The 25,972-nt window shown below is 54.9% G+C and overlaps 6 protein-coding genes across 6 annotated transcripts; 3 read left to right on the forward strand and 3 right to left on the reverse strand.

Annotated features, from left to right (window-relative positions):
- Nucleotides 1–30: 30 nt before the first annotated feature.
- Nucleotides 31–2,495, forward strand: J4E87_010562 (uncharacterized protein; the record flags this gene model as incomplete). The annotated part of the gene is made up of 4 exons (XM_049382134.1): nt 31–81; nt 133–1,122; nt 1,172–1,303; nt 1,353–2,495. The coding sequence occupies 4 exons, from the start codon at nt 31–33 to the stop codon at nt 2,493–2,495; spliced, it is 2,316 nt and encodes a 771-aa protein (XP_049228121.1).
- Nucleotides 2,496–12,480: 9,985 nt separating this feature from the next.
- On the reverse strand, nt 12,481–14,453 carry J4E87_010563 (uncharacterized protein; the record flags this gene model as incomplete). Its single annotated transcript, XM_049382135.1, has 4 exons — nt 12,481–13,311; nt 13,364–13,591; nt 13,640–14,095; nt 14,145–14,453. 4 exons carry the CDS (start codon nt 14,451–14,453, stop codon nt 12,481–12,483), a joined length of 1,824 nt encoding a protein of 607 aa, XP_049228122.1.
- Nucleotides 14,454–17,658: 3,205 nt separating this feature from the next.
- J4E87_010564 (uncharacterized protein) lies at nt 17,659–17,967 on the forward strand (the record flags this gene model as incomplete). The annotated part of the gene is made up of 1 exon (XM_049382136.1): nt 17,659–17,967. The coding sequence occupies one exon, from the start codon at nt 17,659–17,661 to the stop codon at nt 17,965–17,967; it is 309 nt and encodes a 102-aa protein (XP_049228123.1).
- A 650-nt stretch (nt 17,968–18,617) lies between these two features.
- J4E87_010565 (uncharacterized protein) lies at nt 18,618–19,170 on the reverse strand (the record flags this gene model as incomplete). The annotated part of the gene is made up of 2 exons (XM_049382137.1): nt 18,618–18,787; nt 18,885–19,170. The coding sequence occupies 2 exons, from the start codon at nt 19,168–19,170 to the stop codon at nt 18,618–18,620; spliced, it is 456 nt and encodes a 151-aa protein (XP_049228124.1).
- Nucleotides 19,171–19,551: 381 nt separating this feature from the next.
- Nucleotides 19,552–20,892, forward strand: J4E87_010566 (uncharacterized protein; the record flags this gene model as incomplete). Its single annotated transcript, XM_049382138.1, has 2 exons — nt 19,552–19,902; nt 20,005–20,892. The coding sequence occupies 2 exons, from the start codon at nt 19,552–19,554 to the stop codon at nt 20,890–20,892; spliced, it is 1,239 nt and encodes a 412-aa protein (XP_049228125.1).
- Nucleotides 20,893–21,751: 859 nt separating this feature from the next.
- On the reverse strand, nt 21,752–22,762 carry J4E87_010567 (uncharacterized protein; the record flags this gene model as incomplete). The annotated part of the gene is made up of 1 exon (XM_049382139.1): nt 21,752–22,762. The coding sequence occupies one exon, from the start codon at nt 22,760–22,762 to the stop codon at nt 21,752–21,754; it is 1,011 nt and encodes a 336-aa protein (XP_049228126.1).
- Nucleotides 22,763–25,972: the final 3,210 nt, after the last annotated feature.

Genomic DNA, 25,972 nt, shown 5'->3' on the forward strand with positions numbered 1-25,972 from the left:
CACGACAATCAAAACCAGGCAACCGCCATCATGCCTTCAGCCGTGGACCCTGATGATGACCTATGGGTGGCAATCAAACAAGTAGATAAACCCGTACAAGTGTGCGCATATTGTATGTACTGACAGAAATAGATCTCCCAGTCATCCGTGGGCTCAGACTACATTGACCAGCTGATCCCCATCATGAAAGACGCACGCTACTCAAATCAACTGCAAATCACATTCGATCGCTATGCCAACGATCGCGAAAGTGAGATTGAGCGCATATGCAATGCGAACCATCAAGATTTCGTCAGCTCGGTCGACTCACTACTGAGGATACGCGATCAGACCGTACAGATGAGTGGTGAGATCTTGCAGCTTAACGAGTCGATCCAAGAGAGTATTGAGAAGCTGGCGGAGCAGAAGAAGGCGCTGGTTGATTCACGAGGCGTGCGCCAAAATATTGATGAAGCGTCGCAAGCGCTGAACGCATGTTTGAACGTATTGCGCATTGCCAACTCTGTTCAGGACATGCTGAGGGAAAAGAACTACTACGCGGCGTTAAGAGCTTTGGATGAGTTACAGACGATTCATTTGAAGGAGATCAATCGGTTCAAGATTGCGAATGTGATTGAGAAATCTATACCGCAGACCCAAGAGCAGATCAGAGAGGCAGTCAAGAACGACCTGAGTACGTGGCTTTACCGGATCCGCGAGTCGGCGCAGTTTTTGGGCGAGGTCTCATTTTACTACACCGACGTGCGGAGAACGCGCAACCAGGAACGCGCCGAAGCCGACACACGTTTCTCGAAGTTCAAACTGAACTCAGCAATCGAACTGGTGGCCGATGAGACAGACGAGTTCGACGTGCTGAATAACGAGGAAGCTGGAAATGAGACGGATTTCTCGCCTTTATTCGAAGCGATGCACATCAACGAGACGCTTGGCAAGAGCGAGCAGTTCAGAGTAGAGTATGCATCAGATCGGCGGACGCAGAAGGATTTGATCATACCGAACAAGCTGGATCTACTGGATGAGGAATGTAGTGACTTGAGCAGCTTGCTGGAAAGTATCGCGGGGTACGCGATTATTGAGAAGGCTACTATGTCTAAGACTCTGAACCTACGGTCACAGGCTGATGTACGTAACCTCCGACTATCCAAGTAAGGCACTGCTAACGAGAGTATAGGTCGACGAACTATGGGATTCGATGTGCCAAAGCGCGATCAATCTCATCACCAGCCAGCTCCATACCGTCGAGAACGATGAACTGCTCCTAAAGATCAAGGGTCGCATAGCGCTCTTCATGCTCACTATGGAGGTCCGTCACTCATTCACAGCTCCGCTAGTCCTTCTACTGACTTTCATAGAAATGGGGCTACTCCGTCTCCGCAATGAACGACCTCCTCCTCACCCTCTTCTCCAAATACTCCTCCCTCCTCAAAGCCCGCTTCAGCGAAGACTTCAGCGAGATTGTGCACACAGACGACTACATGCCCATGCCCATCAACTCGAGCGAAGAGTACGACAAGGTCGTCTCGGTATCCTGGTACAATCCCCCGGCATCCAACGAACCCCTCACCTTCCCCTGCGTATTACCCTTTTCGCAGATGTATCCGCTATGCTGCATCGATATCCGGAATTTCCTCAACCAGATCTACCTGTTCAGCGACGACTATTTCCAGAAGAGCAGTGTCATTGATGAAACACTGAGGCAGAGTCTCGATGAGCTGCTGTGTGAGAAGGTCTGTGGGAGCTTGATCGAGAGGCTGAGTAGTCAGTATCCTGGGCAGATCGTGCAGATCTTGACGAATTTGGAGCACTTCGAGAACGCCTGCGTTGAGCTGCAAGATCTACTCTTTGAAGCCCGTTCCTCGCCGTCAGCAACAGGTCCTGTCGTCCTCGCCGCAACCGACCGTTTCGCCAAAGCCAAGAACACCGCCTCCAACCGCGTCTTCGAGCTCGTAAACAGCAAGATCGACGACTTGATCGAAACAGCAGAGTACGACTGGATGGCCACCAAGCCCGAGACCGAACCGTCGACATACATGTTAGAGCTGACTAGGTATCTCTCCAACATAATGTCCTCGGTCCTTCTCGCGCTCCCCACCGAGATCAAAGAGTTCATCTACTTCGACGCTCTATCCCACGCGTCAACCGCCATCCTCGACCTCCCTCTCGCCCAACACATCAAACGTATCTCCCCCGCTGCCGTCGCGACTCTCGCCAACGACACCGCGTTCCTCAGCCAATTCGTCAGCTCCCTCAACAACCCCATCTTAATGGAGAATCTAGACGAATTGACGCAGACAGTCGCACTGATGGGCACAGATGATTCCCTGGAGTTCTTCGATATCGCCCAGAGGAACAAGAAGTACAGCAAGGTAGACCAGATGAAGGGCGCTATCCTGCTGGAGAAGGTACAAGAAGGAGCGCAAGTCGCGGCACAGAGTCCAACTGTAGGCGGCAAGGAGCGGTTCGGTACGCTGGGGTCGAGATTTGGTATTAGATAGAGCATAGCCTGCGAATCTTCACATGAGTTTCACATGACCAGAGCAACGCAACATGTGAGCCAGGAGGCATTCAATACATTCTATCCCTTCATTCCAACACGCCAGAACGCCGTGAAGATAGCCACGCCGGGCTATCTGGTATCATCCCATGGACTAATATACATACGTATTCAGCAAACCAACTTCACACCCGACACACACCTCTATCTACTCGCCATCCTCCTCCTCATCCCGAGCGACAACAACCCCCTCATCCCACTCCTCCCCCTCATCCAACACCGTGCTAAACTCCCCCGCCAAAGCCAATTCATCGCTCGCGCTCAAAACGCCTTGAACGTCGCCCGAAGCGATCTCTTCATACACGGCCGTAATGCCGGTAATCCGGCACACGCGCGCAACACTCGCCATCATGACGAGCCCCAGCATGGCGAAAGGGCCGACAGCAACGAGTTGACTGAACGTGCTTCATCATAGTTAGCACCCTATCAAATCAAAGCCAATTCCGCAAACCCCATCAAAAACTTACTAATACCAGCCATGCACAACCCCCTTATCCCAAAACCTCAACCTGGCTTCCACTTTGCCCTCCCGCTCCTTGACCGGCCCCTTCTCCAGCTCCTGCAGCAGAAGCCCAATCTGCCGCCGGAAGCCGTGCAGGGATTTCCACCACGTGCAGCGTTGGTGCTGGTTTCGGTTGCGGGTGAAGATCTTGTTGAGGAGCGTGTGGATGTCGTGCAGCATTGCCATGTCGTGCGAGGAGGCGTTCAGAAGCGCTGTGGCTGTGATGGTGGGTGGGGGTGAGGGGGTTGTGGGGAGGGTTGGGTGGTGGGGGAGGGTGAATGTTGAGGTTGCCATTTTGGTGGTGTTGGTGGTGGTGGGGTTTTTAGGTGGGTTTCTTGGGGTAGTGGAGATGGGGACGTGTTGATGGCTTTGTAGACGTGTTGGGGTGGGTTTTGAGTCGCGTTGGCTGGATGTAGGTGCCCGGGTTGTGTGGACAGCCGCGGATATGGGGTATGTGCGTGCGCGAGACTGGATATTGTACGCGCGGGAGGATGATGGCTTTAGTTCCCGAATGCAGGTAGCAGAGCGCAGAAGTATTGAGTCGCGGGTTGCGATGTGATCTGGCGGTACTACGGTGGTGTTGAGAGTAATCGCAAAGGCAATGCGAGTACTGTCGTTGGAGAGGAAAATTTTTGCGCGCCGACTTTTGAGAAATCTAGCTACTCTACGACCATGAGACTGAAAACGAAAAGTGACGGTGAAGATGAATAGCGGTGACGCGGGTTTGCACACGAGATACTGTTAGGGGTCCACGCTGAAGGTCATTTGGTGGTGGCCTTGGGTGATTCGGCGCGATGTTCCTGTCTGACCGCGATGTCAAATGACAAACGGCAAACGAGACAAGGCCTAGCTTAATCTAGGTAACGCACACGTGCGCTGCTGTTCATGAAGCTGCAAAGAGTGCGAATGTGAAGTAGACGAACTTCATCTCAAGAAGTCCAAATGATCTTGACATGCTTATAGCTTCCGTCAACGAGGGGCTCAGGGATGCGGTGTGGTGCGAAAGTTCTAACCACCAGAGACAATAGTTCTGTCAACCTTTGATCATGAATTTCGCGATGCTCACGCTGAACGGCTCCTGAAGCTATCCGAGGTACTCCTAAGATGCAGGCCTAAAACGTGTCTTGTGCAACGCAGTCGGAAGCAGCAAGCCTACGGGAGCGCAGAGTCTATGGATGCCGCGAGGCGGAGGATGGGCGGGTGATACGTTCCAAAGTAGTGCGGCTTTTCAGCTAGATGCCTCAAGATAGGAGAAGCTGAAGATGATGTGCGTGGTTTTCCGTTCTATTCTCAGGTATGACCTGTCGCGTGCCGTGGATTCGACGGGGAGTCTTTGATCGTGTGGTCGAGGTAGGCGGAGATGGCGAGAACCATTCGAGGGGCTCGCCGAGTCCCACGATATCCAGATCGGCCCTGAAGACTTCTGCAGCTGTATTATGTTCTGATCCCGAGTATCGAAGGAGTGCAGTCTTGCTGCAGTCTTCTCTGCCATACTAAGCTTGCTGCATGTGGCTGCAAGCGTGCTTCGGGGATGCTGGTAGCCGTGCGGACCCCCTGGCTTGGTACGATATTGAGATTCTTTGTGGGGTAAGCTTCCAGCCTCCCTCCACGACGCTGCCTCAACCACACCACCACCACGATGATCCCCAACACCAAGCTGCCCTCGCTCAAATTTTCAGAGCTGGCAGAGGGAGCTCATATGACGATGAGAATGGGTCGATGAAGCTTCGCCGGCCGCGGTGGTGATCGGGTCGAGCTCCTGCGATTCAATTCTCCCACGCAGCCACCCGCGCCGCCTCCCACCACCCCACTCAGGCCATGACAAAGGTAGTAACAAGACGACTCTACTCCTGATGACCTTCGCGAGAGCTTCATGCCCCGTGCAGGTCTCTGTCGTTGGTGTTCTCACCGATAGCTTCGCTGGCGATTCGAGGCGGACTCCCGACGCAGCCTCTGACTCGGCTAATAAGCTACCACCATGACGGCGGCGGCAGCAAGGTCTCTAGCAAGCCTTGCAGCTTCATCAGGCATCTTTACATAGTACAGCGGCTCCTGTCGTTGACTCGGTCTGCTGCAGGTTCGCCAGCGCATTAACGCTGACACCCAAGACAAACTCAACCCACAGCCCCTCTGATCACCATCGACCGCAACGGAGACGACAAAGAGCATTGTCCCATCAGATGGGCTGGCTTCGGCGAGCCGCATACTCTCCATCAATACCATGCCAGGTCTGGCCGCGGCGGCGCTGCCGGCGCATCGAAGCGGACCCCCGAAGCAATCACATCAAGCCCCTCAACACCGACGACGAGACATTCGAACAAGGCAATACCCACACACAAGGATACTTTGGCGGGAGGCTGCATGCATAGGCTGCATTGCATCGGATGCGGCTCAGGCTGCTCCGCTGGCTACGAGGGGGCTCTTCGAACGCAATCGCAACTTTGTCCTATTGTAGGTCGGCGACTACAATCGATGCGAGCCTCCTCACTGCAGTGCGTCGCCGATCAAACTCAAGGGAAGTTCCCTTCGGGCCGCTGCTCATAGCAAAGTTCTTGGGGTCGACAGCTTCGTCGATCTTCTGAGCCACACCTCCCCTTGAGCCAAACACAACAACAGCGACACCAACAGTAAGCAGCGCGGCAGCGCTCGCTCTGTAGTGATTCATGCCTGCAGATCACAGCGCCTCGTCGCCTCGTCGCCTTGACTCATGCAGGAAGCCTCTTCGTCGCTGGTCCCACAACTCAAGGCGGGGCTGGCAAGAATCCGAAAGCGAAGCCAACGCCCCTTGTTGCACACGATGCCTCGACGCGACGAACGAATCGAAGACCCCGATCTACATACGGCGCGCATGCGAGGCCCATAGGTGCACCATCCCGTCATCCAACATCGCGAAGCGGTCGAAGTTTGGCGGGAGCGGAAACACCCATCTGCGTCCAGACGGCCCGTCTACGGCATCCACACACATGAACTGCATATTCCCACATCGGCCCGTCTGTAGATTGATAATCCGACCCACTTGATACGATATACGAGAAGAAGCAAGAAGACAATCTTTGCGGCGCTGCATGCGAATGCGAAGGCGTGGCATATCTTGCAAGAGGGCACACCGTCAAGCATGCGCGCATCGGACCGCGGGGTACCGCCGACGGTGGAGACAAGCTACCATTGATGTGTATGCAAGACTTGACAAGTTTTGGAGTGCCTCGCTCTCGCCTTGAATTGAAAAGTACTGTTCTCCACAACGGCATCATACGCTGCGGCACATACGGAACCGGCTCAGGCCTGACCTGGCTTTGGTGATGCTGTCGCGCTGCAACAAGGACCACACAAACATTTGTAGGTTACTCTTGGCATCCTGCGCGACGACGACGATGGAGCTGTTCATTTGCAGCGTTGACGCGCGACGCACGATCATTCGCGTGTAGACCTGTAGCTGGACTTAAGATCCAGAGGGAAGTCTCCTTGGGATGATCTTACCGTTGTGCATCAGCAATCAAGCATGATGGCAGGCCTTACGACAGCGAGCAAACGAGGTGACCAGAAAGAGCAAGGAGTTGGGGTGGTCGCCATTCCTATTCTGACTGTGTTGAACTACACTTGTCAACGTAGGCCTCGTCGACGTCGCTGCGAAAGAAATCGAGTTCCAGCAAAGTTGTGGGTGATCTGCTTTGGTTCAGAGTGGCTACGGTGATCTCCGGCCATTCGAACAGCAGCGTTCCCAGCTTCAGCGTCGGGTTCAACGCGTGATATGCTCGCTGTCGTTTTGGTGCTGCACAATTTTTCGACGACGATGAAAGGTATGTTTGATGAGCCCTTGGAGCCCAAGATCGGCAAATATCGTCAGCGATACATCCGCCACAGGTATGGACTCCAGAAACAATGCACATGATAGCATAGACATGCTCAGGGCATGCTGCTCACCGACAGTCTCTTGCGATGTCATCAAACTCAGTCCGGCATACTCACGCCTCCAAGCTGTCAGCACGTCGTCGGACGATGGCCAGACCCCATCTCATACAGCACAGGGTCATCAGCCGGCGCCTCATTCAGCACCAGAAGGCTCGACGCACTCCTTGTCGAAAGTAGTCGACCAGCAAGCTCGTCACGGATGAAGACCAATATCCTAGGCTTCCCAACTACCTTGTCTCGGCCGATAGTGACCGCGTTCTGCCTTTGCGTATTTCGAGCGAGGCGAAGATGCAGGCACACTAGCCATCGTCATTGGGTTCGATCAGCCGGCATTGTTCGGACCCTAAAGGCGTTGGTGCTGGTGCTGGCGCAGATGCAAGCCATGTCTCGTCTTTGGCCTCGTCCACGGCTAAGGCATCCGAGCTAGGCTGGGGTTTCAAGCTGCCGCGGCCTCAAAGCTGTTGAGCAGACGAATGCGGATTTGTGCGCAGTCCCCTGACCCTGTCGACGCCACGCCTGCAGTCCATAATAGCTTCCAGTCTACTCGACCCTGAAGCCGACGCCTTCCGGCTAGGAGATGTCTCCGAAGAAGAAGGGTCAAGACGTCCGCCACACACTCGCTTCCATGCGCGACATACGCCATTCCATTGTTTCGGTCCAGAGGCGTCTGCAGCTAAGATGGCGCTCGGTAGTGTACCTGTCTTGACTCAGGGGCTCGCTCGGTACGAGCTAGTCTGCGCCGTCGTCGTCAGCCTGAACTTCAGACGACGCTGTCGAAGGGTCAGGATGTCTCCCTTGCTGTACTCGTCGCAACCGACCTCCCGCGCATTTCCGAATTGTCGCTCAAGTCTTATCGCCGTAAGGGTGCCTCGTACGACTGGCCTTGGCCGTGGATGAAGTCGTGTCCGTCCTGGGAGATGTCGCCGCGGAGGCCTTCACGCTCGTCGCTATGGTCAACGGAGAAGCTAAGCTGGCCAACTCCACGGTGTTCTGTGTAGCTATACCATCGTCGTCGGTCTTGCCCTGTCTCCCAGACTGCGAGAAGAGGCTGGGGCCCGAAAAGCTTGCGTCGTCGGCTGCGCTCTGCTGGTAGAAGAGTCGGTCGTGCTGCCTGCATACATGATTGCTCGCGATGTCAGTATGGCCAGCACATCAAGGGAGAAGGTGCTGCACCTGTCCATGTATGCGTCTCTCGCGATGCCCGCTCCGCCGCTGCCGAGCTGTGTCGCCGCGTCAAAGAGGTCCAGCAAAGCAAGCTGCCCCGCCCGCCGCCGCCGGGCCTCGTCCAGATCGTGCGGCGGGGGACATCACACGCGCGTGAGCCAAAGAGGAGGTGTTCGCTTCCTGCCCACAGGGCGATTGCCGTAGACATGTCGGTGGTCTTGTGTGTGGTGTGTGAGTCGGCTTGGTGCAGAAGAAGGCAGCAAGCAAGCCCTTCGTGCGAAGCAAACGTATTTCGCCGCCACCACCGATAGTATACCGAAAATGTCTTCGTAGTACTGTCGGCCGTCGAGCGGTTAGCCAAGAAAGACACGTAGGCGGTAAAGGGTGATCTGAAGTGTGTCGTCGTCGCCGCTGGTGAGGCTGTGGGGGCCAGCTGCTACACCACCAACGGGCTTCATGATAGACTGCTGTGGCCCGTGCGCCCCACATAGACATTCTGCGTCTCCGCGGTAGACGGCGACAAGGCGCTCAGGGATGCTGCACGCAATGGGAATAGCATGCCCGGGAGGTACACAGTCAGCTCTGGCGAGCTCGAAACATTCCCGACATGTTGAGGCACAGCATACGACTGCAAACCTATGGGTGATGAGCGGGCTTCACAGCCCACCAAGATACCTACGGATACGACAGCGAGATCATGGAACCTGTGAAACCATAGGCAGGCAGATGCCGCAAGGCTTGAGATGTGATATCGTAGACTTTGATAGGGGATGTAGTATCAAAGTTGAAGATGTTCATTCCATGTCTATATTGTAGGCATGCTATGAGGCCGACTGCCCCCTTGAGCCAGCCCCCTCGTGAGGGTCAGGAGACCCAGATGCTCTTTCCCCGCCAGCGTGCACCGCGGTGTCACGGATTACGTGTCATGAGAGAGAAGAGGGGCAGATTTTCGCGTCCCTTCTTCTTCCCTCTTCATCTCATTCTACTTCACTCTGAACTTTCGCTGTGGACAGCATTCGCCATGCCCCCTTCAGTATCGCTGGCGATGCATCAGTACTATTGCATTTGCTGGTATTGATCCGCCCAATGCCGCAGTACGCGAGGGGAGTCAGTTGGTCACTCCCCTTTCGACGGCACCAACCCCAGGATGAGCACAACCGTGTCCGCCGTGAGCGCAAGCCTCATCACCGTCGACAAGTTGGTCATTCCACAACACAACGCCAGTGACAAGACCCCTGAGCTACTAGGAGCTGTCTTCTGTCATCCCTTGTACTCCGTGAGCGGAATCTGGCTGCGTTTCGAGCCCTCGTTGCTATTTTCCGTCGCGACTTCCAGATGGGCCATCTCCGTCCCACCCTGGGCTTTATCACCATCGTAAATACGTGCACATCCCCCACAGTTACCCCGAAACTATGTTCACACGCCTGGACTATGTTCTCGACGAAGTCTTTACTTCGCCCCTAGGGTCGAACGCAAGTCACATCACTGTCTCCACGTCGAGGGCGGCCAAGATGCTGAGCATCTCAAGTTCCTGGTCCAGAACCAGATGAAGCGTTACTGCCATCACATCGGCAAGCAGATGTCCTAGACCTCCCTCCCCAAGCCGCCTACCCATATTGTGGGCTACGACTTCATACGCACACCCCTCTCTTGATCATAAGATGCCCATCACGTAATACGTTTGTCGCTGCCGACGTCGGATATGCCTTTATCAACTTTACGGATGTCGCTGGCATGCTCATTGAGCATTTCCTGGTCAGACTGCTATGCACCACGCTCAGCAGCACGCCGCTCCCCTCCAGCTCGCCGGTTTGACTGAGGCTCACACCCGTCACGGCGCTCCCCACAGGCAAAGAGAAGGGCAAATTCTTGAGCATCGATGTTGGTGGCACAAATCTGAGAGTCGGCTTTGTTGAGCTAATCGGAGAGCCAGGTGGCGGCGAAGTCAAGTCAACTGACCGCAATCCCTATTGGCAAGCAGGTGTACAAGACCTCCCTCCCAGAGCTCCCGGCCTACACTGTGGGCTACAACTTATACTCACGACCCTCTCTTGATCATTAGATGCCCAAATCGTCGTTGGTGGCACAAATCTAAGAGTCGGCTTTGTTGAGCTAATCGGAGAGCCAGATGGCGGCATGTCTGGATATGGTATGACACGACACGGTTACATGAACACACTGGGTGTTGGCATCACCGTCGTCAACTGACCGCAATCCCTATCGGCAAGCAGGCTGCCAAGAAATTTCTTCCAGAGCCGCCGGCCTATATGGGGGCTTATGACTTCATACTCACACCCCTTTCTTGGTCATCATATGCCCATCTCTTCGTTGGTAATCCCAACGCGCCACAGCAGGCAGGAGGGCAAGATTGGCAGAGCCATTTCCCCAAGCTTGCAGAAATTGACGCTGCGGTTGAGCACTTCTCTCAGCTTGCATTTACAGCAGCCCGTTGCCAGTCAAGGAACCCGGGACGGCCTGTCTGCACATCTTGCATCCCTCATCCCCCTTCGATGGCACCAACCCAACAGTATACTCTCCCGATGTCGACCGGATGTCCAATTGACACGTGGAGACTCCGAGGGGAATTCAACGCGGGATTGGATTCTCGCATAAGAGTGCAAGCGTTTGGCAGCGTCGGCTCAGTCGAGCGCAAGCCCCACCACCATGTCTCAAGGAGGCCAAAGACGGAGGTATCGTTGGCGCCGGGGTACGTGCAGGCATGACAGATGAGATAGTGTAAGAGTGAATGGGTCATCTCTTGCCTTCATTACATCCACCTCTTGTACAACACCAAGACCCTTCTTCGACATCATGTCGCACCCTTCACCAAACTCCTACTCGGCCAATGGTTCTTGAGAATCTGGAAGTCGCAGACTGTATGCCGCCTTCCCAACCAGCTTGGTACATCTGCATCACGCCTGCAGTACATACTGTCAGAACGTGGGAAGCTTTCCCCTCGGGCACAGAAATCGCAGTATCGATCCCGATGACACACTTTCAGCTGTACTTCGAGGAGCAGCCACCGTCGTCACTCACGCCCCACCCCCTGTGAACATCGCTTCCAAAAGAGTATGGCGTCGACTCCTCGTCGTCCAGCCCGTGGATCGGATAGCGACGACTGGCGCGGAGAGTCCGGGCAGATCGCTCTGCAGGCTAGCGATGGCCATTCCAGTTCCCCAGCTCGACACATCACGACGTTGCCCCCAAGAACATCCTCGATCAGATCTGCTTCGGAACCTACGACTTCGTGTACCTCCGCATCGATTTCATTGCTCTGTCGGGCATTACAATCGATCATGCCAACGAGTTTACTGTTACCGACAAAAGGTTTTGTCCTGTCCAAGACATGAGACAATTGCCCGAGATGATCACTCAAGGCAATGAGTACCGCCACCACTTCAGCACGTTCGACCGCAGCAGCATCCCTCGTGACAACTACCAGACTGCTATGCACCACGCTCAGCAGCATGCTCAGCAGCACGCCGCTCCACTTCAGTTCGGCGGCGGCGGCCACCGCGGCCCCATCCCCTTCGACTCGATTCCGATGACCCATATTCAGCTGTACGTACTGGGGTGCCACTACATGTATGAACGGCCTCTTCCTCGCCCGAACAACATCTCGAAGTTGCAGCGCTCCATGGAAAGTGTTTCAGCCACGACGATGCAGAGGACGCCGTACTGTCGCCCCCATCTCTCGGTCACCCGTGGTGAGACCGAGTTGATGTCAATGGGATCATCTCGGCTTCATCCTGGGTTACCAAGAGATGTGGGCGACAGTAGGGTGTCTCTTGCATCGACGTGGCTGGAGCATTAACTATGGAAAGGCTGTACTTCGTCTTCCGGTCATTGCGCACGGCAACAAGACCCATCTTCAGTCGGCATCACGCACGGCAATGTCAACTACTTCACGATTACATCCAACAATCTCCTCACGTCAAAGTCACCAGCGACCGGCGAAGACAAACAAGCAAGTCAATGATCAAGACATCACCACACCAAGTCACGAAGCAAGAGAAGGAACAAGTTTGGTGAGCAAAGCTCATGAAGTTTTGATTAGAAAAGCAAGTATTAGGTACATTCAGGTTCATCAGTGGCATCCATCATCAGGTCAGATCTTCTTTCAATCCGCCAACCATCCACATCATGAACAAATCGCATCGAATCCGACCCAGAAGACATGCACCCGATACAGTGTGTCAATAGCCATACCGATCAAATCGTAAAGAAAAGTCCTGGTCTGGCAAACATCTGGGAACAGATTGAAAACAAAGAAAGAAGCCGTGTACTCGTTGCGCAAGGTCTAGCCGGAAGAGACGTTGCGACCGTGTATGCGTAGGTGGGTAAAAGGTGTTTACATCCATCGCTTGCGGTTGCCCTGGGAGGGACCAGAGGAGCCTCCACGCCAGTTGTCGCTATCAGAACCGCGTCCCGAACGACGAGGGGTGCCGTTGCCGCTGCCGGAAGAACGAGCCATGGTCAGACGAATTGGCGCAAGATGGGGGTGCTCCTCGAAGTACAGCTGGATATGGGTCATGGGGATAGAGTCGAAGGGGATGGGTCCACGGTGGCCGCCGCCGAAGACGTGCAGGTACCAGGCCTCGATCTTCTGCTTCTGAGCCTCAGTCAAGCCGGCGAACTGGAGGGGAGCGGCGTGCTGCTGGGCGTGGTGCATAGCAGTCTGGTAGTTGTCGCGAGGGCTACCGCGGTCGAAGGTGCTAAAGTGGTGGCGGTACTCAGTACCAGATGAGTATGCTCGAGGAGCAAACAGACCAGTGCTACGAGCACTATCGATGGAGCGCTGCAACTTCGAAATGTTGTCGGGGCGGGGCAGAGGCAGCTCAGTACCGGCGTGGCGAATGGAGTTCATAAGCTCGGCCTCATCCTGGGTGATGAAGAGGCGTGGGCGACAATACGGCGTCTCCTGCATGACCGAGGAGTTCCGGAACTTCTGAACAAGCGCCTCGCGTCCCTGGATTGTCGCATACGAGATCCCGAACTTCTTGTCGGAGATGAAACCAGGCCAGTAGCGGAACTCCATCTCGAGGAGCATCAGCATGCCGCCGACGTCCGTAAAGTTGATAAAGGCATATCCGACGTTGGCACACTTCTTGAAATCGATGCGGAGGTATACGAAGTCGTACGTTCCGAAGCAGATCTGATCCAGGATGTTCTTGAGTGTCATCTGTCAAAAGAGTTAGCAAGGCTTCGGGACAGACGTGGGAGGAAAGACTTACCCAGTCGCAGTTTGCCGGGATGTTGCGGAGCATGACGGTGGTGCGAACATCGCTGCCGTCGAGGATGCGCTCGCGGCGGACACGGTTGTGCTCATCCTGGGGGTCTTCGTTGCGGAATTGACCGCGGTACGGGCGACGAGTATCGCCGCGATGTTGGAAGCGGTGAGAGCCCAGCGGACGCTCATCGACCCAGTCACCGACGTTGATGGTGGACCAGAAGTACGATCTCTGTGAGAACGTTAGCAAGGACAGAAGAGTTGGAGGTGAGGTGCTTACATCAGCACCGAAGCCATAGACAGGCGTGCGGCGAAGAGACTGGATGGCGCGCTGTGCGGCGTCGATGGAATCGAACTCGATCCGGAAGATCAGTCGCATCTCATCGTGAACAGTGTCGACGTGGACGACGTTGCGAACAATACCGAACTCCCTGGCGATGATGTCGACTTGGTTCTTGATGTCCTCGTAGTCCTCGGCGGTAAACTCCCACACAGCGTGCTCAGGGTTGGCGTCGATGAACATTGACAAGAACATCTGGCCTTCGAACGGTTGGATATCGCGGATGTCCTTGGGCATGGACCGGGCGAGGTCATCCATGGTCGCGTAGTGGGTGGCGAAGCCGGCCTGGATGAGTAGGTCCCGAGCTTCGATGGCGTCGGAAAGGCTATCGAATCGAATGAAGATAGCGGCGTGAGGGTCTTGGAGGAAGATGGCCGAGTGCTTGAAGCAGTCGTACTACAAGAGGTTAGTGTGAAGCATGGTGGAGGAAGGGGACGACACTTACGCGCTTCATCTGGTTCTGCACCAGGAACTTGAGATGCTCTGCATCATGGCCGCCTTCGACGTACAAGTACCGAGAGACGAAGGTGTTGACGAACTCATCAAGCTCATCGACGAAGGCACCCTCGACATACGCCGGCGGCTCAGGAAGAAATTTCTTGGCAGCCTGCTTGCCGATAGGGATTGCGGTCAGTTGACGACGGTGATGAGGCTTGCGCTCGTTGTCCGGGGAGTAGACTGTTGGGTTGGTGCCCTCGAAGGGGGATGAGGGAGGACCGTTGGCCGACGAGGAGTTTGGTGAAGGGTGAGACATCTTGAGGTGTCGATGAAGGGTCTTGGTATTGTACAAGAGGTGGATGTAATGAAGGCAAGAGGTGGATGATTGGCAAAGCTCAAGCAAGGAGTCTGTCAATATCAGGTGTGGATGGGGATTTGGGTGGGTGTGAGTGGGCAAGAGATGGAAGGCGCGGGGGAAGGGCTGTTTATATACTGGCACTAGCGCCGAAGCTCCGGAGGTCAGGTGACGGCAGTATCTGAGGCCAGAGAACTCACCGTTCGGATTGGGAGCAAAAGAGTCAGAGAGAAGGTCGTGGTGAGGAAGTCGCGGCGAGGCCTGGCGGAGGAACTTGAAGGAAGCGATTCGGATATCCCACAACTCCAGGAGAACCACCAACCGGACGGGGCCAGACGAGCACGAGGAGATAGCGCTCGACGAGCTCTACAACTTCTGTTTTTCAGGCATACGAGGCATCAATGGAGTTGGTGATGCATCGCAGCTGCAAGACGAAGCCTGAGGTTGAAGTTCCATCCCTCAACCGCTTTTGCACGTTATCTCGAGGACCCACTCACCGGTTCTAGCGTCGTCCAGGACGTCTGGCCGCGTAATAGCGGGCACCGGAGTGGCAGGACGACAAGAGTGGCAGGAGCGTGAAGGAGCGCCGGAGATGTGAAAGTGCGTGAGAATGGTGCAAGAAGAAGCCTGTGCAGCGAGAAGATGGATGGGAGTGCTGTGAGCTGCTTAAATGTCTACGTGGCATTGCCAAATCTCCCTCTCGACCACGTGGAAGTGAGAGAAATTGCCAGGCTCCCTGACTGGAAGCTGGAGAAGCCCCTCAGACACGCCCTAGAAGCGTGTTGGTGGATCTCACGATGCCCGCGGGGAGCTCATGAGGCCGGCACATGCACATTGTCAGCTGGAAGCGTGTGCAACGAGCGGAGGGCGATCAAGAGCATGATTCCCAGACGCGTAAGCTTCTCCGCGTCATTCTGTTTGTTGAGGCAGCAGCGGCTGCTTGTGGCAGGCGGGAAACAAACACGGTCATTCTGGGAAGGCACGTTGAAGCGGGGCGGAAAGCAACCCCAAAGCTGAACATCGTGGAGACGGTGAGACTCCAGAAAACGTGGCATTGGGGACCGGCTGATTGGGAAACAACACCTTACCCCTGAGATTCAGCAGCTTCTTGTGAATCCAGAGGCCGCGGGGATGGTGCTGAGCCGGCTGGGCAGGCAGGCGCGATTTCAAGCATGCGGACAGCTTCACAGGGGCGCGGGCATGATCAATTGCATGATTGGGATTGAAGACCGCCATGAGAAGGACGAGAAGATCATCAGTAGAAACTCAGCATTCTGTGGTGACCACTGCTCTTGAGCGCGCTTCGCGGCTGCCAAAACGGCAGGAGCCACAATTCGCGACTCCAGGCGTGCAGACAGCTTCACGGGCGCGGAAGTAATCACTTGCATCTCCGAGACCGAAGACGACCTTCAGCCCGACGAGAGGCTCATCAAGAGGAACTCCGCATCAAGTAGTAACCTGTGCTCTCGAGCGCGCTTCGTGACGGCTAAAGGGGCGGAGCCTGCCGATTCGCGACTTCAGGATTGCGGCCAGCTTCAAGGGGGCGCAGACATTGTCACTTGCAATGTTGGGAACAGAGATTGTCTCCAAGACGACATCAAGCTCGTCAGCAGAGACTCAGCATCACTGGTGAACTCTGCCGTGGAAAGCGGTCCGCGACTGCCTCAAGGGCAGGAGCTACAGGGTCGCGACTCACGGTAGGAGCGACGACAGCAAGGGGCAGAACAACATCTGGGCACATAGACTGAGCGGTAAAATTCACTTGACATTCACGAGAAAACCGCTGCTCGAATGGCGACGCTCAACATGCTCTGCGAAAAGGAGACCTGAAGACCCTCGCGACCTCCGCGACAACGACTCGAGCGGCCTGAACGGACGTGAACAACTTCAGGCTCTACTTTGGCATCACAAGAAGCATTTCGTCACTCATGAACATCGCATGACGGACGCGGACTGCTCGTCGCGAGGCTGCCAAATGGCCCCTTCAAGGCTCAGGGTCTGGCGAGCTGGCAGAGCGCGCGACGGAAACATCACGACCTTTGCGGCAGGCAGGCACGAGCGACTTCAAGATGTAGACCGGGAGCGTCTACTGCTCCTGATTTGTAGCTACTGCATTGCTCCTTTCCCTCAGACCAATTCCGTCATGTTGGCTGCCCGCGATCAAAGGCCCAACTCCACAAGGCAGATCAAGGAGACCGCGCGACGGGATATCACCACCCTCATGAGGAGACTATGCGACCCGGGAAGCCGGCAAGTACGCGGACATCACGGATTGGCCCTGACCTGGAGCGACTGGACTGCCCCTTTCCTGGTAAAGCTTCATCCTCTATGTCCAATGTCCGTTGTCTGTCAACCTTTTCCACCTCTCCTCAACTTCAGCATCAGTGCAACTGTACACCGCCCGTCGCACGATAGCCTAGAGCTGCTGCCATTGGCGTCGGGGGCGCAAGGCGAGAAGGACTGTCAGCCTCGTCGCTGGCGGACAGGGCGCTGCCTCCTCCGCTGTCCGACTCGACTGCGACATACCCTCGACCCAAGGGCTGGCAATTGAGTACAAGAACCTTCTCATTGTCTTGACGTATAGTCTCCTCCCCATTGTGTGCCTCCGCATGTCCCTGTTGTGCCTCCACCTTGTATACTCGGTCTCGTACGGTCGGGGCGCTCGTGGCAGCGGCTTGAGGCGTATACGATCGTAGGTTCGGAGGACGACGGCGGTATCTCGAGGGAGGGCGGTAGCTACGTCGCGCTGTGCAAGGGCTCGTCGAAAGGGCGTCGCTGTGATGAGGGCGCCGGGGTAAAGTATGTACTTCACCCTCGCCGATGCATACCCCACTTCGGATACCCTACTCCAAAACATTAGCTCGTCTCCCTCTCAATAGCAGGCGGCAGTCCTCCCAGCCTCGCTGAATACCGCCGTCACCGTCACTACGCGTAAAGCGCTCAACAATAGCGAAGCCAGACCGTCGCCAAACGCAGTCTTGGCACCCCCAAATCGCCCACATAAAAGCTCCAAAACCAGCTTCCCCAACACCCCAAACCAGCACCAACAAGCCCATCACCATCATCACAACAAGCTCAATTACTACCACCACCACCACTACTACTACTACTACTACCACTACAAACCCACCTCCCTCCTCACCCCCGCATCTCCATCAACACAAAGATGGAAAACGTCACCATCAACCTCTCCGACCTCCACGTCCCCTCCCTCGCGGAGTTCCCGCACCTCCCGCCCGCCTCCGACTCCCCGGCGCAGAAGCGCCTCTACTGGTTCTTCCGCGGCCTCGAGTCGATGCTCGAGCGGCACCTGTGGCGCATGGAGCCGTGGCTGGATTTCCTGAAGACAACGGGGCTGCACGAGGATGAGGAGGCGGAGTTTGATGAGCTTTGGCGCCAGAAATGTGTGCTGGAGGATGCGGTCAATTGGGCGGGCAGGCTGTATGGTGGGGAGGAGTATGAGGAGGCGGTTTGATGTTGTAAGTTTGATTGTGGGTGGCTTGGATTGGTGCGGTTTTGCTAATTTGGTTTCACAGATTTGGGAATTTTGGGCGGAATTGGTGGCCGGGCGGGCGTGAGAGGGGAAGAGGCGTTTAGGAATGTGTTTTGATACCCAGGTTTTGTTTTTTTGGTGGGCGTTTGGGATGGTGGTGGGATTGAGGATGGGGGTTAGTAGATGCGGCAGCTATGATGAGCGTAAGTCCGCGAATGAACTTGATTACTCTTGCACTGTGACTTGTCATGGATATCGTGTACTCGGGACATATTCAGCGTTTTTGTGTTGGACTATCTCTCAACCTCAGTCTCTACGTAGTCATCGTGTACCATGGACCTACACAAGAACGTCAGTTTGAAGACACCATGTCTTCGGCGGCATACTTGATAATCTTACGAAGTCACTCGAACCTCACACTGACTACCTCCCCGCGTCAAGATCCACAATCTTCCATTACATCAAGATACGTCGAAGGCATACAGGCCTCACTCAATAATCCACAAGATATCAGTCCATTTCAGATAAACTTCAATTCCAGTAACCATATACCAGGGTATCAAACTACCAAACGCCTACCTCCCCCGTCAGAAACCCAAATCCACATAACCCATCTCCAACAAACCCCCAGCTTACTTCCTACCCTCCCCCTCCCCCTCAAACATCCACCTATCATCCTCCAAACTAGCCACCTTTTTCTTCAGACTACTCTTCAACGCAGCCCGAATCTCTTCTTCCACAGCGACGGCATCCCACTGTCCGTTTGTCTTGCCGTACAGTTGTATCATTTCGTTTTCCTGCTCTGTTCACACGTACATGTCAGCATTCTCCCCATACCATCTCACACCAGTCTCCGTCTTCTCGCCTGGAGAATGGGAATGGGAATGGGATCAACGTACCACCCTCCTCATCCCCCTCACTACCCACGCCCATTTCCCTGTACACGGGCGCCGGGGCTTTGACAATGTATTCTCCGATGTCGTCGCGCTCGACGAATTCGTCTTCGGTGGGTTGCATGAAGATGTCTTGTTCTATTTCGCGGCTGTCAGGCCGGATGGAGGGTGCAGCTTGGTTCTGGCGTCGCGCGGGTTGTTGTTGCGGTTGTGGCTGTTGTTGCTGGGCGGTGTGGGCGGCGAAGATGTTGCGGCGGGTTGTTGGGGGGAGGCGGATTGCGCGATTGTCCATGGTGGGTTGGTTATTTGGGGTTGCGAGGTTGAGTAGGTGTTTTGTTCGGAGAGGTGTAGGGCGGGATGTGGAGTGAGGTTGGATGTTGATGGTGTTTTGGGGTTGGTGGGATGAATGGCGCGCCGTAGCTAGTCAGGTACAAGCGTTTGGTGGTGGGGGCGGCTGGGGTTTGGCATTGCGACACTCCCGCGGCGAAACCTGAGGCGCGTCTTCGTGACACCGACAGCAAACAACTACATCATGGCTTCTACGGATCTTCCTGCGCAATCGCCAAGCCCACCGGCGGATACAGAAGATCGATCGCCGCCCCGGAAACGACCCAGAACTCGCGCGCCTCCGAAAGCAGCTGCTCCAGCCCCTACTCCGGCGACGAATACAGACATGCCGACTGCTAAGAGCGCGGCTCCGGCGCCTGATACCCCAGTTCATCGGTTCTCAATACAGCCTGTCAATCGGTTCCGCGGCGCGTCGGCCAAGATAAAGCGCCCTCGCGAAGTCGCACATTTCTCATACGATGACAACCACGAGTACCAGCATGATGAGTCGGGCATCAACTACTACATACCACCTCCAATGGGCGCAGATCTGAAGGAGGGCTTCGAGACATTCAAACACTATGAAGACAAGGAAGATCCCCATCTGGACAGTCTGCTGAGGGCGCTCATGGAAGACAAGACGGGCAAGGAGGAAGTTAAAGCCGACTTCATGACCTGGCGAGGCATGATGACCAAGGTATGTTGAAGCAGGCCGGCACAAGACATAGCAAGGTAAGCGAAACCAGCTTTCTTACCTTGCTGCTCCTTTGAACCTACCTCAGTTACTAACACCCCCCAGATCATGACCGCCCCCTTCGACAACTTCGCCGAATTCAGCATGTTCGCAACCCTCCACAACAACACCATCTACATCGAAGAAGACTTCCCCTCCCGAGCCGCCGACCGCGCAGCAGAAAGCACGCGCCCACCTCCCCGCCACCAACACCCCGACCAGCAATCGCGCGAAATGATGACATACTGGGGCTACAAGTTCGAGAAGCTCGCCCTTATACCAACGCTACCTCAAGACACGCCACGGCAAGAGATTGAGCGGTCCCAGAAAGGCGCCGTGTCAAACCACGCGCAACACTGCTCCATCGTCCACACATCCTTCGGGCCCCATAGCCTCATCCTCGGCGGCGAAGTCGACGGCCTTCTTGCACCCAAACCCACAAATCCGGATGAGCAGGTGCAATGGGTCGAACTCAAAACAAGCGAAGAGCTTCCTCCCCCACGCCAGCAACAACACCGCGACATTCTAAAGTTCGAACGCAAGCTCCTCAAGTTCTGGGCCCAGTCGTTCTTGCTCGGCGTACCTAAGATCACCGTGGGCTTTCGGAGTAAAGCTGGCATTTTGAGGAGTCTGCAGACGTTCAACACGCATGAGATACCAGGTATGGTGCGTCAGGGCACGAACTGCTGGGACGGGAATGTGTGTATCAATTTTGCGACGGAGTTTCTGGGATGGCTGAAGGGGGTGGTCGTGGGGGAGGGTGTGTGGAGTGTTGTGCTGAGGAAGAAGAGCGGGGTTGTGGAGGTGAGGAGGGTGGGTGATGGGACGGGCGATATTGTGAGTAAGGAGTTCAAAGTGTTTAAGAGTAAGGGGTCTGAAGTTGGGCAGGTCGGTGGAGAGGAAAGCGAGGCGCAGAAGCATGGAGATACTACGGAGCATGTTGCGACATCTTGAATTCGTATCTTGGTCATGGCTCCAAGCGGGGTTGCGTGGGTAAATCTACAGTCCAATCTAAAGGGCGAAGTTGCCCATCCCATCACGTGCAACAACGAAACCATGGTTGGCATGAAATATCCACCAACACACAACCACCACAATCCCAATCTTTAGCTTCAACTTTTCCCTTTTCATTCACAACCAGCCTGCCTCGATACCCAATACACACTAGAACCCATCTCCCCCTCACCCACACCCAGAAATATCCAACACTACACTACGGCATCATCTCCAACCTTCGCACTTCGTCTCAGACAACCTCAAGTTACACCCCAACCCCCCACAATGCCACCCACCCACCCCACCTCCTTACGGCGTCCCCGTACCCGTCCCCGTCGCTTCATCCCCACCCCCTGCATCCACCCCGAAGCCCGCCTACTCAACCAAGCTATTTTGCGGCAATTCGTGGAGAAAGCATCAGCCCTCAGCATCGCACATGAAATAGCACAACAGGACGATAGCACAGGCATCAACCAAGTCCCCCACCAGCAACCCCAGCAAACCCATCCGGACAAACAGCTTGAGCAAATCGACAATCTGTTCGAATGGTGGGACAGAGCGGTGGAGACGCAGAAGGATTTGATGAGGTGGATAAACGGCGTTAAGATTGAGAGAGAGAGGGAAGAGGCTAGACGGGTGTGTGATGAGGTCGCGAGTGAATGGGAGTACTTGGGCGAGGTTTATGAGGGAGAAGGGGGTTGGTATCTTTTTGGTGAGAGGGAGGGTGGGGGGTTAATGAGGTGGGTATTGAAGAGGAGGGGGGTGGTGTAGTCGTGGGTTATTTGGAGGGAGGGGGAGGAGTGGTATTGTTGTGGACTTATTTCCATTCTTCTTCTCCTTCTAGCTCATCGATGAATACCTCATCCTCTACGAGTCCTCCTTCTACCCATCGCGCTGCCCATCGTCCTGTTTCTTCTCCTACTCTTTGCGTCCTGCTAGCGGGAACGACATGCATCCCATGGTTCGCATCGGTAACAACAACGAGCTGCGATTTCGCCGTCAACTTATCCCTCGTTTCGTTCAACGTATCGATCGGGCACATAGCGTCTTCGTCGCCGCTGATAAAGAGTATGCGGACGCTCTTGGGTAGGTCGAGGAGAATCTGATCGCGCATATCGTCTTTGGGGCCGAGGAGTGGGTAGGAAACGAGTATTAGCTGTATGCTCAGTTCTTCTCTTTCCTTGTCGTTTAGCGAGGCGAGATGTTCACTGGCTGCAATGACAGCAGCTCGGGCGCCCATGCTTCGTCCGCCTAGTAACAATGTCTTTGAACCAGACGTGTCCTCTTTTGCTCCCTTTAGTGCAGTCGCTTGACTGGAGTTCAGCTCATCAATACATGCGTGGAAGCCCTTGGTACGCGCTTTGAGGTTCATGGAGCCTTGGAAAGCGAGAACGGGGAGAGAAGAGGAGTATCCGGTGCAGAAGTCTACTACGGCGTCGGCGGAGAGTGTGCCGCCTGCGCCGTGGGTGAATATTAGGGTTGGTGATGGGCTGGATGGCGATGATGTGGGAGTGTATTGGTGGCATTCGATTGGTTTCTTGACGAGGTCGTGCGTGATGGTGAGGGTTCTGCGATTCTGGGGTGCTGAGTCGCTTTCTTGCTCGGGCTGCGCGTCTGCCTCTGATGTCGCATCCTTTGGTGAACGCTTCTTAGGATTAGCCGCCTGTTGTCCTTCCGACGCCTTTGGTTTCGCCTCAAGCGATTTGCTTGTTGAGTCTGGGAAGTTCTCCGCATCTCCTGTATTTGTTCTGGCAGATGAACGCGTGACACGCCTCTTTGGCTCGGGTGTCGAGGCTGGCTCAGAGGCCTCTTGGCGTTTTGGTGGCATGTTTGCGATGGCTTGGATATGCGCACCTGTTTGATTGCGACAGTTCTGATATCGCTCTTAAGTTAGGCCTATTGCCGCCGATCACAAGAAAGATAGAGCGAGGTCTGTTTGATGAGGACAATCGTGTCTGCCTCAAGGCCTCGTTCGCGCGTTGCAAGTCGCGGTTATGTAAGCGACGTTCAGCCTCCCAGCCACATCCCAACCCCTGCACTACCTCACGTAACTGTCCACATTGGGATGCAGCTTATCAATTGAAGCAACGCAATTAGATACTGGATAATCCTTCCATCGTGTATGAGATATCGCCCTTTTCTCTGCTATGCCCATCATCTGCCATATCTGGCGCCCGCGGATGTCGCTGAGGGCTTCTCCCCATTGGCTCCGTGACGCAGATCTTTGTACCAGTGTTCCTTCACTTTTCGTTCGACTCTATTCGGAAACTCGTCCATGATCCGACTCCATGAAGCCCCGTCGCTCTTCATTCTTTTTAGACACCTATCCTCCTCAGATGTCCACCACGGTTCTATCTTCACCTCAGGTGCTCTATGTCCGACAATTGATGGGCTATCGTCGTCATTTTCTTCTCCTGCATCGTCGACGTCACCGTGCGCAGCCTCGTCTTCTTCCTCGGCATTGTCGTCACCTTCGGAATGGTCTGTTGATGCTACTAGATTTCTCCAGGGCGACTCGCTCTGGAGAGCGTTGTAGTGTGCTATTGCGTCGGTAAAATGTGTCGGCACGTCAGAATCGAGTATGTGAGAGTAGCCATTCATGCCAGTCGTGACAGAACGACCTTTCATCCGCGACACCTTGTCATGTGTGCTTGTATGTATTTCAGGCACCGAGCTTGCCTCTTCGCTGCCTACTTGATCCGCCTCTTCTCTACCTCGTTTCTTTGGAAGCGTATGCTCAAGCTCCAGAAGAGACTCTGGTAGCCTTATCGCTCGAGCTCTCGTCAAATTCATGATGTCGGACATTATATCGCTCAGCGGAATCATATAAACGTCCCCAAAGATGTCATCAGCCACTACCTGGCCGTAAGCCGATATGGGCTCACTGGGCCCCCCTTTCCGATGAGGGAGACCTCGAGTCCAACGTGAAGTGACCCACGTACCAGATGCACCGTCTTGTATACTTTCAGAGGCATCTGTTCGGGACAGAACGTCAGCAAAGCTTTTGGTAGCTTCCATGCGGAATCATTACCTAGTGTGAGTATGTGTGCCGAAACGAAGTTGTATCCCGACGGCGTCAGAATCATTGAGGTATTCCGGGAAATCGTACAATTCAGCACATGCCCTTCATCAAAACGTATCTGAGCCGGCTGTAGGTCTTCTATCGTACCGAGCACGACCGGATTATATCTGGTTTCGGTGTACAGCGATGCAACCTCATTCGCACGAATGCGTTCGATCAGTGCCCAATCCCTGTCCCGGGCCTCACGAGAAAACGTAGCCTCCGCTAATATCATACCCGTCCATGCTGGTTCGCCTCTAGGTCCAATGAAGCTGTCGAGAAGACTCTGACCACGACCTTTGGCGTCGTATTCTGGGACGCTAGTGAGGTCCTCCTCCGAATCACTTGAATCTGGAGAGGGCATCGATCCATCCCACTGCCCGTCTGACAATGGACTATCAATCGCTGTCTGCGGAAGTACATGGCCCGCTGTCAAGCCATAGATGGTCTCTTCACCGCCAAAATAGGTGACCGTAAGGTATCCTCCTATCGCAGCCGAAGATGAGATGCTTTCATGTTCTGTATTGACCTTGGACGAGGACTGGAAGCGGTGCGAAGTACCGTCGTCCGCCGTTGAAAGACCCGAGGATGATCCCACACGGCTGGCATATTCGTCAGCCTTAGGCCGCGGCGCGTGACCGATCACCACCACCTGGAAGCTTTCACGGCCGGGTTCGTCAGATTGGCATAGACGCTGAGCCATGTCTTGCTTAAAGAACTTCTCCGCTCTCTTTCTAACAAGCTCTGGACACAGCACCACGATCCAAGGCCGAGCTGAGCTCTCGTCGTGTCCCAGAAACATCAGCCGAATAGCTGTGGGTCGGTGCTCATGCCGACTTCTGCGCAGATAGGTAGCTAAAGGGCCAGAAAGACGCTTCGTGACGTCATCAAAACGACTCTGCATCTCTTCGCTTACCGCCCGTTGGTATATGTGCATACCGTGAATTGTATGAGAAGGAAGAGAGCCTGTTTCTGATACAATACTTGGTTCTTGAGGATACATCGTCGAAGCGGAGCTGTTCGGAGTGGGCGCTGCCGCTTGGGCTGACAGAGCACTAGGGCTTCTTGGTGGGCTTCTGTAGCCAGAATCCGTGGCAAAATCATCCTTCAGAAGTTGCGATTGAGGTGGTGTGAGCTGCGGGGTCTCCATGTTGTCGGCGTGTGAATTCCAGGCGTGGAAATTTCGATATGTGGTGACAACCGGCGTGAGAATGATCTTATGAGGCGGTACGAGAAGGCCGCATACTCCGCACATCTGCGTCGCAACCGGTGAGCCGGAAAGATCAATTGCGGGCTGTGTCCATGCGTATCAGCTACTCGAATGAGCGCCGCTTGATGATTGGGCGCGCTCAGGACGAGTATGCACGTTGCGGATTCAACGCCCAATGAAGCTGCAGCCACTGACCTTAGGCTATGCATCGTCCGCCACGCAGCGTGAGTACATATAAGCGCATAATACTGCCTTCGAGCAAGCATAGCTGAGTGCTTCAAGCCAAGCTCCCGTTCGTCTTTGCTTACATCATCATATGGCTGAGGGAGTCGACTTTTTCCCCTTGCAATTCACGACCGACAGTGATTTGCAGGAATTGGGCCGGTGTCTGTGGGGGTGGCGGCTGTGTGGCCGTTGTACAGGAAAACCGACATGTTTCGACGCGAGATGTTCCTGGGGCCGAGCGAAGCGACAGGCTGCTTTTTGGGCTCGTTACAAAACCTTGACGGCAACATACGTACCTGAGCTGTACACTCCGCACCCAGCATTGAGGTCGCATGGCGACCTCTTGGACTTGATTCAGCTTATCCAAAGTCAGCCTCATAGCACGCGAGAACAGTTGATCCAGCACCATTTTGTGGGGCAGCGAACCAGCAATGCAGAAGTTCCTGCTATATCGGATCAACATCGCGCTGTGGATCTTGCAGCCAGCATATTGTTCTTGGTTGATTGCGGGATTACGTGCGAGCGTGCAAATCTTCTGGAGG

Source organism: Alternaria ethzedia (genome assembly GCF_023757985.1).
Source record: "Alternaria ethzedia strain BMP 0044 chromosome Unknown scaffold_51, whole genome shotgun sequence".
In the NCBI taxonomy this organism is placed as follows: domain Eukaryota; kingdom Fungi; phylum Ascomycota; class Dothideomycetes; order Pleosporales; family Pleosporaceae; genus Alternaria; species Alternaria ethzedia.